At 42.0% G+C, this 18,033-nt stretch overlaps 1 protein-coding gene across 1 annotated transcript in view; it reads right to left on the bottom strand.

The window, feature by feature from the left end:
- Positions 1–1,327: 1,327 nt before the first annotated feature.
- The window catches only part of LOC144755208 (sulfotransferase 1 family member D1-like), a 302,794-nt gene continuing 286,088 nt past the window's right edge, over positions 1,328–18,033 (bottom strand). The window contains exons 7-8 of the mRNA XM_078643899.1: positions 4,529–4,709; positions 1,328–1,455 (exon numbers count right to left, since the gene is read on the bottom strand). Coding sequence (XP_078500025.1) covers positions 1,343–1,455; positions 4,529–4,709 — 294 coding nt within the window. The 3' untranslated portion in view covers positions 1,328–1,342. The remainder of the gene's footprint in view (positions 1,456–4,528; positions 4,710–18,033) is intronic.

Raw genomic sequence — 18,033 nt, 5'->3', positions numbered from 1 at the left:
ATTTATTTGCTCACAACATTCGAGGTACTCAAACCACCCATCCTATCTCTCATTCATACTCATAATCCATATTCAGTCTCCCTCAATTACATATTAAAAACATTGTAAATATATCTGGTCCTAGTGAATCCCCCAGAGTAAACTAATTTTAAATACAATTTTCAAAAGATGACCTATTTCGACGTATGAGCACACACTTTGCTATGACAAGTGGACCCCTTCACAATTCATGTAACTAATTAAGTACCATGGTTCTCATTCTTGGCAGGAGACACAGAGCCAGGCTTGGTCTGCACCAGAGGGCACATATGCAGGGGTGTAACAAAGTACCCTGCAGCCCCTGCGGCGTAGGGGGGCCAACCTTTTAGGGGGGCCCCGCCCCACCAAGAGGCTCACACAATAAATATCTGCGAGATATAGGATACTGCAGAGACCTCCTCACATTCTGCAGGTGGGCCCCACCATGTTGCGTTATGCCACTGCACATATGGCACACAAGCAAACATTTGGCTTACACTACGAACACTCTTCTTTATGCACCTCTAACTATGAATGGCTTTTATATACTATGCTTTCCAATGCAAATAATGTTGTCATGCACTGTAGTCTTTGATCAATATTTTCAGGAGTTTTGTTTTAAATAAACAATACTTCGAAGTGTACACGCAGGCAGTAGACATGTAATGATAAAGAATAACAAGCATTAGCAATAGTTCTGGCTTGCATTTTGAGTCCTGACTAATTCATTTTAAAACGCCTGCAGCAATGAAAAAAACCCAGAACAAAACCAAAAATGATTGTTTTCCGTATACAGTACATCTAGGAACTAAACAATGTAATGTATTATGATTCAGTGTGTTTTGCAGTGAAAATGGTCCCTCACGCATTGCAAAGCAAGAACTCCAACATGATGATGTATAAGGGAAATACTCCTGTGGCTGGAGCTAAAACCTACTCTATGTATGTTTAAAAAAATGAGAACAGAAAATAAGGTAGACAACTTCACTGTCAGTGCAGATGTAAAAAGGAAATTAAAATATTATTATTTGGTAATTTTCTACAGCAGTGAATTGGAGACCTAGCATCCTTAACTCAAAAATGAAATGTATCTACAAATGGATTTCTTATGCGAAAAGAAAATCTAATTTGCCATAATATTGATAAATACCAGAGGAAAAGTCAAGAAATGTATAAGAGGTAAACAGGAGCAACTGGGAGGGAGATTAGACATTTGATCGTTTGAGAAATGTTTTATTCTTCTTCCGGATTTAAGCTAAAAATATTACAAGTCACTGAATCAATATCTAGTCAAAATATGGTTGGGGAGAGTCGCATGTGGCCCTCATATCTCTGTCCGGAATCGCAGCGTGCTTCCTGCCATTTTCCTCTCATAATCTTCATCAAACGTCTCATTCTGGGCAACCGTGAACATGTTCTTCCAGTCTCCGGTAATCCCTGTGTGGAAAGACAGTCAATGGACAATACAATGTTACTTAGTAAGCCCTGTTCCAAAGGCTTTTGCAGTATTTTTGCATTGCTCTAAGACAGGGTATGACTGGGACAGAAAATAGACTCGGCACAAAAATAAAAGTGACATCTATTAGAGAATCAGATAGGTAAAAGAATGGCCCACATTTGCAGATGAGGGCAGTTCAGGATTTATACAGATTGGTTGCATAGGTCTGTTGCTAGGTATGGGAGACTGCATGCATTTGAACTTGCAACAGGCAATGTTTGTGGTAATATCAGGGAAATCAACAGCAAATACCAGTCCACCGGACCATAAACCAGGCTCACAAACAGCAAACAAAACTAAACTGACCACACACTGACTCGTTAGATCAGCCCTTAAGGCACTGCCAGATCATCTTATAGGCCAGTCCAAGCATCCTCTAACTCGCAATAAATGTTGTGGTGTTGTAGATGCACTCCATAAGCAGGAGCATCTTTCCACCTAAAATGGGATATACCTATAGAACTTTTTAGATTATGAAAGTAAATTCCCACAATCCTTCTGTAACACAACCCACGCCTACTTTCTGTTTTGGTTTGAATGCATTGCATCAATTTTATGTACCAGTACATCACACATATGGTCTTAGTGGTGCATGAATTCCAGTTATGCGTTCAATTAAGTTAATTGACAGGGCTTCCTCATGTACTTGGTGACAGGAGAGGCAATTAAGTCATACTCATATGTTATTCTAGGACAATGGAGGTTCAATAGAATAACCACTTTTTGGCCTTTCTTCTGGGTACGCTACTAGAATATTGCTTGATGCAAGTATTGCATAATAAATATATTTTGCAGAAATATCATCTCGAGTTTAGATTTTCTAATATTAGCTATCTCCAATGGAGCTATATTTAAAAAATATATTTTTAGGACACAATATTAACATCATGAAATGATATTCTGACATATAACCTCTTTCTGTGTTCCAGATAGTTCAATTAAAAGGAGTTATGGGCTGAATTGGGAAATACTATGTTTCGGAGAAATCACAAATCCCATTTTTTTCATAGACTTATCAACTTGCTAGAAACAGGTGGCATGGGCAGAAATGAGCAAAAACAGGTGAGAATAAGCTCAGAAACACTTGTTATTCAGCATTTCGATCAGAATGGCCCAGTATGCCCATATCCCAGAATTACTGATAACCGTGGGCAAGCACATCTGGGTGCAAATATAACAATGCAAGGCTTTAGCGAAACATATATTTGGACCCTAAAAGATCTCTGCTATTTGGGTAGTAATGACTTAACTGGCAGGCAATAGAAGCGCTAAATGACTCTTCTCCTGAGGATTCATTTTCCGATTGTTTAGTAGCACCAAGGAAAAAGAATCATAGCCACAGAGACTAGAAAGTCAAACGGAAGAAATCTATTTTGTGTACCATGTGTTCTCCATCTATTTTGTCCTGCTGCTTTGAGGTTAGGTTTTGAATCGTCTTACCTTTTCTCATGAAAGGAGACACATTGTGGTCCATGAGCGCGTCCGGTATGGCCTCATAGTTTGCCATGGGGTTGCTCTTCATCTCTTGGAAGGATGTGTGGTGCAAAATCTTCTCCAGAACTTCATCTGAGACTTCACGCTCCAGGAAGCGCAGCACTTTCAGGACTTCACGTCTAGGATCCTGAGAAGCCGACACGGAAAATTTGTTATTCAGCAAAGCAGGCTAAAACATTACTGGGAGATTAATCACCAGAAATTATCTGGAGAAAAAAATCATGTTCATGAGTAAATACAGTCTTCCATTTTAGGTCTAATGGGAAAAATGCATTCTATTTTGCTTGTTCTGATCCAGCATTTTTCCTATTCAACTTAACTTGAAAACAAAACAGACTACAGTTTTGATATGACATAAAGACTTTAAATCGAGCTACACTAAAATAATAAACTACGGATTTCTATTTTAACATGCATGCATTATTTGCATGTCTTATTGCTCATTTAAAGTTTTCTAGATGTAAATTTGTTTGCTAATTATTCTAGTGCTTGTAAGGTATTTAAAAAATACTTCTCCTAATGAAATCCACTAACGTAGTCAGATGTTTAATCTTCGGGAGATCCCAACGACAAACGGTGTTATTTACACATGATATGAATAGATGGCCCAGTCAACATAAGTTTGACACATGGTTCATACCATTTACATGAGCGATTGGCAGGGACATCTTAAGGATTTTGGGGGCCCGGGGCCATACGTATTTTGGAGGCCCCTGCTGGAAACATCTTGAATTTATGATCCAATTTCATTTCTTTTTTGTCCTCTTTGGCCAGGTCACTGACAGTGGCCAGGCACAATAGTCCAAATTCTAAATGTGTTTACATCTAATATTCAGGGAAAGTGACCTGTGTTTTCAATATTGTAACACAGCAGCAGCAGCTAATTTATATTACCTCAAATAATCTCTGTGTCACCCATTTCTCATATGTGACGTCCTGTTTTGATCTATAAGAACATTTTTTATAGATTTTGCATGAAACATAAATACATTTCTCTGCAAAATGCCTGTAAGAGACTCTCACACACATTGTGGAGAAGTGTGGCTCAACGGTTAGAGCGGCAGACCCTGATGCAGAGGTCTGGCCTGGGTTCAATACCTGCCTTGGCGGGTCTTGGGCTCAATTTCCTCGAACCTGATAATTCTCACCTCAGTGCCTATTCTAATCATGGGTCCCACTCTGCAACTCTGGGCAATAGCTTGCTTAATCTCCATAACGGCCCCAACAGTGCTGAATGCCTGGCTTCACCTTGGGGGTGCCCAGGAGTGGACATTTCACAGGGAAAAGCCAGGAAGGGTTCCATAGCGGTATATGGACAGCGCCGGGACACTTCTGCTTGAGGTAGCTGTGCGCTTTACATTTATTTACCCACATTAAAAATAAATTAAAGGAAAACAGTATTTAAAACACACTATTTAAAGAACTAGAAAGTCAAACGGAAGAAATCTATTTTGTGTACCATGTGTTCTCCATCTATTTTGTCCTGCTGCTTTGAGGTTAGGTTTTGAATCGTCTTACCTTTTCTCATGAAAGGAGACACATTGTGGTCCATGAGCGCGTCCGGTATGGCCTCATAGTTTGCCATGGGGTTGCTCTTCATCTCTTGGAAGGATGTGTGGTGCAAAATCTTCTCCAGAACTTCATCTGAGACTTCACGCTCCAGGAAGCGCAGCACTTTCAGGACTTCACGTCTAGGATCCTGAGAAGCCGACACGGAAAATTTGTTATTCAGCAAAGCAGGCTAAAACATTACTGGGAGATTAATCACCAGAAATTATCTGGAGAAAAAAATCATGTTCATGAGTAAATACAGTCTTCCATTTTAGGTCTAATGGGAAAAATGCATTCTATTTTGCTTGTTCTGATCCAGCATTTTTCCTATTCAACTTAACTTGAAAACAAAACAGACTACAGTTTTGATATGACATAAAGACTTTAAATCGAGCTACACTAAAATAATAAACTACGGATTTCTATTTTAACATGCATGCATTATTTGCATGTCTTATTGCTCATTTAAAGTTTTCTAGATGTAAATTTGTTTGCTAATTATTCTAGTGCTTGTAAGGTATTTAAAAAATACTTCTCCTAATGAAATCCACTAACGTAGTCAGATGTTTAATCTTCGGGAGATCCCAACGACAAACGGTGTTATTTACACATGATATGAATAGATGGCCCAGTCAACATAAGTTTGACACATGGTTCATACCATTTACATGAGCGATTGGCAGGGACATCTTAAGGATTTTGGGGGCCCGGGGCCATACGTATTTTGGAGGCCCCTGCTGGAAACATCTTGAATTTATGATCCAATTTCATTTCTTTTTTGTCCTCTTTGGCCAGGTCACTGACAGTGGCCAGGCACAATAGTCCAAATTCTAAATGTGTTTACATCTAATATTCAGGGAAAGTGACCTGTGTTTTCAATATTGTAACACAGCAGCAGCAGCTAATTTATATTACCTCAAATAATCTCTGTGTCACCCATTTCTCATATGTGACGTCCTGTTTTGATCTATAAGAACATTTTTTATAGATTTTGCATGAAACATAAATACATTTCTCTGCAAAATGCCTGTAAGAGACTCTCACACACATTGTGGAGAAGTGTGGCTCAACGGTTAGAGCGGCAGACCCTGATGCAGAGGTCTGGCCTGGGTTCAATACCTGCCTTGGCGGGTCTTGGGCTCAATTTCCTCGAACCTGATAATTCTCACCTCAGTGCCTATTCTAATCATGGGTCCCACTCTGCAACTCTGGGCAATAGCTTGCTTAATCTCCATAACGGCCCCAACAGTGCTGAATGCCTGGCTTCACCTTGGGGGTGCCCAGGAGTGGACATTTCACAGGGAAAAGCCAGGAAGGGTTCCATAGCGGTATATGGACAGCGCCGGGACACTTCTGCTTGAGGTAGCTGTGCGCTTTACATTTATTTACCCACATTAAAAATAAATTAAAGGAAAACAGTATTTAAAACACACTATTTAAAGAATTATGCAAGGTCATTAGGGCAAGACTCTGCAGAATAGATGGCTTTGTAAGGAAGGCCTCTTAAAGGTGGGGCCCTGGGCCAGAGCTCACTTTGCCCATGCCTTATAACGTCTCTGGCGATTGGTGGGGAACAGCTGCAGCAGAAAAGGTGTAATGTACAGTACAGCCTTAGAAACATGTTTCTCTTTAGTGATGCTAATAGGAGGAATGTTATCACACACAATAAAGCAGCGGGAACAACAAGTCCTGCATTACAAAGTGTAAAGACAGACGATCAAAAGTTTCAATCACAAAAGACACATCCACTAGGCAGCTAAATCATGTGTTTATATGCAGCCTCTTCTGCCCCTCCCAAACACGGACATATTCGTACAAAGGGAGTACACGACTTGAATTTTGCACAAAGATTGAATGGTGTTCCCCCGACCTTTTAGCTAATCTTTTGGAATTGGAAAACTGTGTCTCCTGTTAAATGAATGTTGCCCTCATATAAGGATCTAAGGATTTGTCAGAACTTGTACAACCCACTTGCACTGCAGGAAGTTGAAAATCAATATTGGCTGCTCGTGAAGCAGAGTTAGGTCATGACAATGCAGATGAACTGCTATCCTGCATAGCCGGCAAGTCACCTTAATGGGTGGAGCTATCAGCTGGTACTGGCTTTTTAGCCAACAGCAACTTTGCCTTCTGGGGGATTGCAGTTTATCTGTAGGACCTTGACTATGAGGAAGTTGGCTAAAAAGCAAGAAATAGATAGAAGTGTCGCTCTTCCTGCTAACTCTTTCCCCTTACCTTAAGAAGAAGTGGGAAGGGAAGCCTTGGAACACCATATTTACTACCACTTAAAAAAATAATTAGCTGGGAAATAATCAGTAACCGTAAATTTAGTCCATCCTAGGCTTTGATAACTGCTGCTGTCTTTGTGGGCAAATCTCCACCACCAAAAAGACAACGATGTCAATGTGCGGCCAGGCATGCAGCAAATCTTTTTTAAATATGACACCCTATTTACATGCAAGCGTGCAATGCTGGTATTCATAACCAAATTATTTATTGATCACAAAATAAGCTGAAAAGGAAGCACACCATTACTCTAGTTCAGTAGTCTGAGAGAGATTTTGGACGTGTGCAGAAGTTGGCGCACATGGTGTGTAGAACACACACAGCATCCATTTTAGGACATCCTCATTACTCACTCCTCATCCCCACTTTCTATCCATCATTCCTTCTTTTCTTCCATCGTCCCTACTTTTCATCCCTGCTTCTTGTCAATACTTCTCATCCATCATCCCTACTTCTCAATCCAATCCAAATCAAATCTTTATTCAACACTTAAAATTGTCATGAACGTTTACATTTATAAAATACTTGCATACATAGGACAAATCCAATAAAATGTCAAAATATTTAAAAACTACATCTCATTAAAATCTTAAAAAACAAAGCAATAGAAACTGGTGAATAAAGCTAAAAGGATCTGTTTTACAAGCTTGCTGTTCATTACGGTTTCCTATTTTCAAGGCACCCTTAATAAAATTAAATATTCCAGTACATATCTCGAAAGAGGGTAGCCTTTGTAAACATTTCATAGCGGCCAATAATTTTTAAAACCAGCAGTAAAAGTTTTAGGAAAACAGATCCTGGGCTTAAATACAGGGAACAAAAAAGGATAAAGTGAAATGTGCATTGTTTGGATACATAATTTCAATGACATCGTAGCGACTTGAGGTACCAGGTACATTGAATGAGGAAGGCCAATATAAAATGTAAAGGATTAAGTCTAAAAAGGGTTAAAAGCAAATTATTAAAAGGAGTTTTCAATCCAGCACAAGTATGGTTCAAGGCTTTTAACTGTCACAATGAGGATACAAGCTTTCACAGTCTTCATATTGAACATCTTACATAATCTTTTGTTAACGGGGGGCGTGGCTTGGCGCCGTGGGTGATGGCGGCGCCTGAGTGAGGCTCCGACGCAGCACCGGGGGACTTACCACATATCATCCTCTGTTCCTGGTTTGGAGGTCCGCTCCTACCGTCGGAAGGTCTGCGCCATGCTGTGTGACGTTCGGGAAGTTCCTGTTTGAGCGGACGACGGAGTTCTCCGCTGCTGCATTTCTGAGGCGCTCCGGTGCTCGCGGCCGCCATCTTGTGGGACCCGACACGGAGCGTCTCTCTCGCACAGGCGAGTGCGCAGGTCTCTTCCTTTTTCACCCGCATTTCGGTGCAACCCTGGATTGATTCCTGTGAATCCCACACAGCTGCAGCCTGCTTTAATGACTTAACGATAATGCGCAATTCAGCCTATTTGCCCTTATCATGAAGCGACCGCCATTTTAAGCATCCCGAAGTACATCTGCCTCTATGCTGCAGTGCCGGCTACGCTTTCTTTGCGCTTCATGAGTTTCCTTCCCACCATGCAGTCATCCTCAGCCACTTCTTGGAAGGTCCTCATTGATTTACATTAATGTTTTAAATAGCGAGTGGAGGCTGTAGATTACTTACTGCCTCAACGAACAATACAGTTTCTTTGTGACATGTTTAATGCTGCTGAGAATTCCTTCCTGGCTATTCTCTTTCTACAGGCGATTTTGTCACAATGTCCTCCCTACTTCAGCTGGCTGCTTTTCTACTAATTCCATAATTGACTATGCTGTTATGCTTCTTCAATAGGCATTGTCTATCCTGGCAACGTTGTCTTGGATGATTTCTCTTCCCAATGTTTATGTTGGATTATCCAGCTTCGACTTTTTCTTCATGTTACTACTGCTTGTCACGTCATAACTGAACTGAACTACATGCTGTTATACCTTCTCTACACTGTTTCTTTAGCCTTTTGATATTACATTGCAATTCCTGCACGTTTCTCAGCCTCCCTGTATGGGACGACAAAAGCATATGTCTCGCTTTTCCTCCAAATCGTCTACGAAGGTGGCTTTTGTAAAGAACTCCAAAGTGTTTTCAGCTCTTTCCCAATTAGAAGACTCCCTTGCATCTTCAGGTTCCGAGACAGCCATGGAGTCGTCATCTCAGCCATCCTCAGGGAAAACAACTGTTAAACGGCTAAAGAAACATCCGCTTTCGCCACCCAAGTCATCATCTCCAGTTTCTATGGAGCTATTATTGGAGGAAATCAGATCATTTCGTCCCTTCCTCGAGGAAATTGGGACACTGCGCCCTTTCATGGAGGAGACTAATGCCAAACTTCAGGTTCTAACTGACAATTGGTCCCAAATTGAAACAAGAGTTTCTTCGGTGGAACAATCCGTCGCCTCCCTTCAAGAATCTCAAACCACAGTCACACATTTGTCTTCGCAGGTAGGCGCTCTTCAGAAGCAGGTGGAGGAGTTAGAAAACAGAGGAAGACGCAATAATCTTCGTATTTATGGCCTTGCGGAGGGTCTTGAAGGGTCTGATCCGCTTGCTTTCTTCAAATCCTTCCTCCCCAAATTGCTGCCCTTACCAGAAGACACTTCTCTTAACATCCAACGCGCACATCGTTTGGGTCGCCTACCTTCATCACTCTCCATGTCACAAAAACCCCGGGGTGTAATTCTTTATTTCTTGGAGTACACTGATCTTCTGAAAGTTCTTGCAGCTGCCAAGGCTCTTCCTAAACTGACTTGGTCTGATTCTCCGCTGTTCTTCGCCCAGGACTATGCCAAAGCAACTGCCAATCGCAGGAAAGCCTTCTTAAGCATGAGAGCGGCCCTTCGCTCTATGGGTGCTCGATATGGCCTATACCATCCTTGTTTGTTCAAAGTTCCTTATAACAACAAAACCACCACCTATGAAGATCCAGTGAGACTCCAGAGCTTCATCAACGCGCACCACGCCTCTGCTATGGATGCCTCTGGTCCTTCGTCCTCCTCCCCTGGCTGATTTTTCATATTTATTTCTTGCTGATCCTTGTTTCTTGCTTGTTTTCCATGATTCTATTGTTTTCATCTTGTACTGTTGTTGTAAGCTTCATACCTCTGGCTGATCATTGTTTCCGTTCATCAGCTTCGATGTTAGTTTCAAGTTCCGTTATGATGGTTACTTCCTTTTTTGGATTTACTTACTTGTTTTTGAATGTTTTTGTCTCGTGATGTTTTCTCACATGTTATATTTCATAGTTCTTGTATAGTTGCTGTCTTGTGTAACACCTTCTTCTTTCCCCCGCATTTGTCTCCACAGGAACCCTTCGTTGTTTGATGACGTCTTCCCGGTTCTGTGCCTGGCCGACCTCAGTTGTGTTGCCTTACCTACCTGGCCCCTTCCTCCCCTCAACTCCTTCTCGTATTTCTCTTTTGTAGGTATGTTTATCCCATGTTTTATGTATCTCTTTTGTTTTTCGTTTTCGATCCTGTTCCCTTCCCCTTCCCCGACTAATTATTTTCCGCTCATGCATAATGATGATGATTTTTCTTCCTCAGGTTATATCTCTTCTCTCCTCTGTGCCATGCATTTTTACTTTCCACTCTTCCATTCACTTCTTTACATTGCTTTTCCTTTCTTTACTACCTACCTTTTAATCTTGGGTTTCCTCCTCCCTCTTGTATTTCTCTTCCTTACGTATTGCTTCTTTCTTCTTCACTCCGCTTTTCTTTCTCTCCTTCACCTTTGTATTATTCTCTTCTCTCTCTCTGCTTTCTTCTTCTTTCCGTTTTCTATATTGGAATTTTTCATGCACAATGCTATTGCTTTAATTTGTAACTTATGTCTTTAAATATTGTTTCCTGGAATGTTAAGGGCATTAATTCTCCAGTTAAGAGACAGCGCATTTTATCTCACCTGGCTAAATTAAATATTGACATCGCATTTCTTCAAGAAACTCACCTTACAGCCACGGAATCTGAGAAACTTAAAAGAGGTTGGGTGGGTGATGTCTTTTACTCACAGGGTGATGGCAAACGTAATGGTGTTGCTATTTTATGTCGTAAATCGCTCCCTCTTACACTCATTTCTCAAGCCTCGGATGCTAACGGCAGATGGAGTCATGTCAAACTATCACTTAGAGGTGTTCCAATCTCCCTCCTTAATGTTTACGGTCCCACAAATGGTGAACCCCTTTTTTGGGCTGAACTCTCTCCCCGTATAACCCAATTCATGGATGATAATTTTATTCTTGCAGGGGATTGTAATCACCCTCTTGATCCCTTTCTGGACAGGAAATCTGATGCCTCCTATATTCCTACAAAATCACACAAACTCTTTACTCAAGCCATCTTGCAACACAAACTCGTTGACTCGTGGCGTCTATGTAACCCGACCCTACAAGAGTTTACCTTTTATTCCCCTCATCATCGCTCCCAATCACGTCTCGATTATGTTTTTGTTTCCCATGCACTCTCTCAAACGCTTCAGGCGGCAGAAATTGGCCCAATTCTGCTTTCTGATCATGCCCCTGTGGTGGTCTGTCTTGAGGTTTTACCCAAAACTGATGGTCCTAAACGGTGGCGTTTTAATAATGCCCTCCTTTTGGATCCCAAATTTTCCACTTCTTTCTCTACTTTTTTTGATGAATTTTTTCTTTTCAATGATATCCCACCCGTGTCCCGGCATACTGTAATGGCGGGCTCCGCTCACATTGCCGTCTTCTCGTGGGTTTGGCTCGGGGCTTCGATCACCATCCATCTCACGAGCCAAAGCCTGAGTATAGAGTGTTTTCCTTTAAGAATAAGTATACACGCGCCACGGCCGTGGATACCCTGTTGTCTTATGAATTACTTCACTCGCGCAGGGACGGCTGAGTCTTTCCGTTAGCCATTGTAACCGCCGGCTTCACGGAGACCAGACGTCCTTGACGGGTGGAGTTACCTATGAATTAGAATAAACTCAATTACCTGAATCGACAGCTTCATCTGTATTTATTACATATTTTGGCGACGAGGGTGGGATAAAGTGATCAAAGAGGGTGTTCAGACGGCGATTTCTTGTGATTATAATGTGGTCGAATTTGTAAAACAAAAAATTTGGCACTATAATACCTCCCCTCATTGCGTGACTGGGGTCTCCCCATTTTCCTTACTGAGAGGTAGAGAGAATCGTTCTGTGCTATTCCCTTCCTGGTTACATCAGAACTCCACTGTAGATTTAGATTCTATTAGGAAATCTGTTCTAGAAAAACAGAGCCAAATGAAATTACAGTTTGATGGTACTTCAGATGGTAAATCGGTGGACCTACTGGTTGGTGATTGGGTCCTAATCAAGAACCCAACTAGAATAATTAAAGGACGCTCAAAAATTTTTGCACCCACCCAGGTAATCAAAGTGAGCAAGGGAGCAGCCTTTCTGGGAAAAAAGGGTTGGTGGAACAAACGTCAACTTGTAAAAGTCTCTGATCATCAAGCAGAGATTATCAAAGGAAGGAAGCATAATGGTAACTCCAGTAATTTAGATTGGAGTTTTTGGATGAATGTTCCTTCTGGTTCTGGTGTTCCTGACCATTCCCTATCACAAACCCTTCAATCTTCGGAACAGTCTTCAGGGGAGGATTCTCTGAATTCCCCAAACACCGTTGCTCCTCCAAACACCGTTGTTAACCAAGACATTCCTACTCTCACAAAAGTTTCTTCTTTTGGCAGACACATCAGGACACCTGAGAGATATAACGAATTCATTAAATTTTAAATAGTTGTGTTTTCTGTGTTTAGGTCTAGTATTTTTCATAAGTTTTCTATTTTGATTTTATTGGCTGTTATAAGGGGGAAGGTGGTGTAATGGCGGGCTCCGCTCACATTGCCGTCTTCTCGTGGGTTTGGCTCGGGGCTTCGATCACCATCCATCTCACGAGCCAAAGCCTGAGTATAGAGTGTTTTCCTTTAAGAATAAGTATACACGCGCCACGGCCGTGGATACCCTGTTGTCTTATGAATTACTTCACTCGCGCAGGGACGGCTGAGTCTTTCCGTTAGCCATTGTAACCGCCGGCTTCACGGAGACCAGACGTCCTTGACGGGTGGAGTTACCTATGAATTAGAATAAACTCAATTACCTGAATCGACAGCTTCATCTGTATTTATTACACATACCCTCTGGGACACCTTCAAAGCAGCTGCATGTGATTTCATCATTAATTTTGTCGCTACCAAACGTAAAGCTGCCCGCAGTTTTACCAAAAACCTCCTTCGTGACATTAAAAGATTGGAACACGCCTACTTTACCTCCCATTCCTCAGATAGTTTGACGTCTCTTGTCGCTGCCAAAATCAAATTTAATGAAAAATCTACTGAAGATGCTTCTCTCTATTTGCTTAAATCCAGTGCTAAATTCTATGTTGGTAAGAACAAAGCTGGCAAAATTCTTGCTAATTACTTGAAGGTCAAACACAACAAAGTGAACATTGAGTCGATCTATGACACTGAAGCACATCTCCAACACAAGGATGCTGACATTCTTAACACTTTCTCCCATTTCTATGAGACCTTATACACTTCAGACACCTCTTCTTCTCCTCAATCTCTTGCTCATTTTTTCTCTACTATTCAACCCCCCCCCTCTTTTCCTCTTGATCTCTCTTCCTTAGAATCCGATATTTCCCAAACAGAATTGCTTACTGCCCTCCAACGTTTAAAACTCAACAAGGCCCCTGGCCCAGACGGTTTTACTGTTGAGTTCTACCTTCACTTTTCAAAATTACTTATCCCAAAACTCCATTCTCTCCTCCACTCCTTTGCTGAAATTGGTTCTTCCTCCGGTACTTTCTCAGATGCTCATATTTGTTTAATTCCTAAGCCTGGGAGAGACATCCAGTATTGTAAAAACTACAGGCCTATCTCCCTAGTCAATATAGACTACAAAATTTTTGCTAAATCACTGGCGATTAGGTTAGATCACATCCTCCCTGACCTTTTAGGAGATGAACAGTCAGGCTTTGTTAAAGGACGTTCCATAACTGACAACACAAGACTCTTATTTAATATTTTATCAAAATCCTCACGTCTTCAACACCCTCTCGCAGCAATTGCCTTAGACGCTGAAAAGGCGTTTGATAGGGTGGAATGGCCTTACCTTTTCCATACTCTTAAATGGTTCGGATTTGGCCCTACATTTCTCTCCTTAATCTCCTTATTATACTCCCGTCCACGCGCTGCAGTTTTTGCCAATGGCCAAACATCTTCCTATTTTAATCTTGGTAGAGGTGTCCGTCAAGGATGCCCTCTTTCACCTTTTTTATTTAACCTGGCCCTAGAACCCTTTCTGTCTAAACTACGCCAAAATCCAAATATCCACGGATTTCAGACAAAAGATCTTTCCATCAAGCTTGCTGCCTATGCAGATGACATTTTACTTTTCATCTCTAATCCCACTGTTTCTATTCCCGCTTTTCTAGCAGAAGTACAACATTATTCCTCCATTTCGGGTTATAAATTAAATCATGATAAATGTGAGATTTTGCCACTAACGAAGTTCACCTTTAAGACTGACTTTACTGCCTCCAATTTCGCATGGAGCTCTTCCCATATCAAATATTTGGGATTGCATATTACCCCCTCCATCCCTGACACTGTTTCCCTATGCCTAACCAAATACATCCAGAAATTATCTGACCTCACGGCTAAGTGGCACCCTCTTTATCTATCCTGGTGGGGTCGTTTGGACACTATCAAAATGATGTTATCCCCTGTTGTTCTCTATACTCTCTCCAATATACCCATAGCCATTCCGGCTAAGTTCATAAAAAAAAAAAACTCAGTTCTATCATCCTTTTTATGGCACAAGAGTAAACCCAGAATGTCTCTTGCTAGACTTACTCGTCCGGCTTCTGAAGGTGGTGTCAATTTTCCGAATTTCCTGGCATATCATAGAGCTTTCTTGTTGCGTCAATCCTCCTTTTGGTTACAAGATCCTGATTCCCCTTGTCCATTGTGGACCAAAGTGGAACGCCTTTTTCTCTCACCTTTCTCTTTTGCTGAATGTATCTCTTTTTCACGCAAACCCTCCTCACTCTTCACTCCCATACATAAATTCACTCTCAAACTTCTCCTATCCTCTCACCCTCCTCCTCCTGTCTGCCTTGCTGATTTCCTTTCATCCACCATCTGGCATAATAAATACCTCCTCATTCGTGGCAAACCCATTTTCTGGAAATCCTGGAGGGCCAAGGGTTTGCTTTGGATCTCACAATTGTTTTCACAATCTGCTTTCTTGCCTTATCACATTCTCCGTTCCACTTTTGGCTTACCCCTTTCTTCTGCTCCCCAATACCTCCTCCTCAGAACATCAGTTATGGAAATCTATAATACACTCCCCACCTCACACTCATCTTCCCCCAACCCCACTGCCCAACTTCATTCCACTTTACTTACTCTCCCCAAAGCCTCGGTCCTCTACAAATGCCTTCACACACACAATCATCCCAGACTCAAAAGTACAGTGGAGGAGCACTGGGAAAGTGATCTTTCCTTATTCTGGCCAACCTCGCTTTGGGATAAGATCTGGACGAAGATTCGTAAAACCTCCAGATCTGCCTCTCTGACGCAAACCATATTCTTTATTTACAATCGTTTACTACATACTCCTTCTACCCTCCACAAACGATTCCCTGCTACACCAGACACATGTTGGTCATGCTCCTCCCCTAACGCCACTTTGTTTCATATGTTGTTTCTTTGCAAAAAAGTACATGCCTTTTGGTTACAGGTTTGGGCTCAAATTAATGTTATCTTCTCCACCAGCATTCCATTCTCACATGAACGTATCTTTTTAGGAAGCCTCTCCCCTTGCTGGGATCAGATAGATCTAAATGTTCGTATTGTTGATTTATTGTTAGCAGTTGCTTTTCAACAACTTACTGTCAACTGGAAATCTGCGTCCAGCATTACCTTCAAAGCTTGGTGGTATAATGTTTGCCACAACCACAGACTTGATACTGCTTTTGTTTTTCCTGCACAGTTGGCAGCTAAACGTGCTGAGCTTTGGCTTCCCATCACGTTATATTTAGATAACTGTACAACCCGTTCTTTCCGCCCACGACCTGATCAGCAGGAGGTTACTAAACCTCCTTGACACCCTTTTCATTCCCTTATGTTTTGCTAATCTGTTTTGATGCACAACTCTAATTGCATTTGTTTCTATTGTTCCTGTTTTATAATTTCTACTTTTTCACTATTGATACCCATGATTAATCCATTGTGTTCTGAATTATTACTATTGTATTACATTTTTCTTTTTTTTTTCTCTTCTTTCTCCTCCAAGAATCATCATTTGCTTCCCCTTTCCTTTTTGTTTCTCCCCGCAATATTGTGTTCCCATTTTGAACTACTACCTTGTATTCATTTTAATAAACTTCTTTTGAACTTAAAAAAAAATAATAATAATCTTTTGTTAACATAAAATTCCTGAAAGCGCAAGTTCACTGTGTCTTTTGCATGGCTGTTAGTTAATGATGATTCAGTGAACATTTCCCGGAGGCCCAAATTATCAAATAATGTTTTTATATTTGTAAGCCATGGTATCTTGGACATGTTTCGGAGATACAAACAATCAGATATATACTGTCTTATCAAACCTTCCTCAGGATTTAGCCACCATTTCAACCAAAGCAAAAGTGGCACCAATTTTATTTGGTCGTCTAAAAATGAAAGGCCCACTTCTTCATGACAGAAATGTGCTACATTTTGTGGGACTGCCAGCAGCCTCTGTATGAAGCTGTTTTCAATACACCCATATTACTGTCTCATAAATAGCAGCTGAGATGCATTTTGTTTTAAATAAAGTAATCATATCCTTGAAAAACGGAAAATGGATTCTATATTTCTTCTTGGGTTTTCATTCGAATATGTACCTTCCAGCTTCAGTTAGAACTAAAGGTGATCCCCAGAAAATGAAAAACTTTGGCCTTACTCGGCTTGGTCCCCCCATGCTAAAAAATCTGGATTTCATGTTTGAGGGTCCACATGTCTTTGTATAGGATTTAGACTGGTTTATTTTAAGACCCTGTCCCTCCATAAACTCAGTAAAAGAACCAAGCAGTTTCTGGAAGCTTATGGGTGTGCGGGCCACCAGAACTACATCATCAGCATAGAATTTCGTAGCGCCCCCTGCATCGCAAAATGCGATGCAGGGTGCGCTACGATATTCATTTTATTAATTAAATTGTTTACTTACCTCCAATTATCCATACTCCAGTTTTTAGCACCCCTCCACCCTGCCCCTCCGCCGCCCCACCGAAACTCTCTCCACGGGCCATGGCTGTGTGCAGTGGAGCTGGTGGGTGGGGTCTTGCTCTTCCGGGTATGGGGTGACTTGTGGGTGGCGGCCTCAGTCTTCCTGCGCCTGGGTGAGGGTGTCCGGGTGTGAGGGGCACTATTCTCTGTGTGTGGGAACTTCTTCTTCCACCTGTAGTTCGGATCTGCTGGATCTGAGCGGAAGAGGTCTAGGTCACACAGGAAGAGCTTCTTAGGAGATGGGGTTGCATGTGAGGCAAGGGAAGGGCTCTTGGAGTGAGAGGAATCTGAGGACTGTGGAGTGGTTGTGGATGCCTGTGTGTGTGTTTGCGACCCATCCCCTGTGTGCGTGGTATCAGTCCCCTGGCTTTGCTTGCGTACACGTTTGGACTTCTGTTTGGGTGATTGTGTGCTGTCTGTGTCTGTGTGTTTGGGTGACCGTGCTGTGTGTGTGTGCTGGGGACAGGTAGGGTGCTAGGAGTTGTTGATTGGGCAGAGGCTGAAGGGGTGAGGGACTGTTAGAGGAGGAATACTGCTGCCGTCAGGGAGGAGGCCATGGACTGATTGGTCCTCTGTAGGGCAGACATGCCCGATGAGATGCCCTCTATGCACGACACTAGTTGTGTCAACAGACTTGTGTGTGCATGGAGGGCAATTGATGTCTTGTGTACATGGATCTGTTAAAGCAGGTCCACAGACTTCACACTCAGGGCGGCAGGGGACACAGGGACAGGGGGTGTGGTGCCTGGCAGGAAGGAGACATGCTCCCGAACACGGGAGCTGCTAGGGATCTCTGGGATGGGAGCCAAGGGGAGGGTGGTGGTGGCGGGAACAGCCTCACTACCTGTGCTTTGCTGGCTGCTGACACCCGCACCCACA

Source organism: Lissotriton helveticus, chromosome 5_1 (assembly GCF_964261635.1).
Source record: "Lissotriton helveticus chromosome 5_1, aLisHel1.1, whole genome shotgun sequence".
NCBI classification, from domain to species: Eukaryota; Metazoa; Chordata; class Amphibia; order Caudata; family Salamandridae; genus Lissotriton; species Lissotriton helveticus.
The sequence above is the reverse complement of the archived record's forward strand: the minus strand, read 5'-3'. Positions and strand labels throughout refer to the sequence as shown.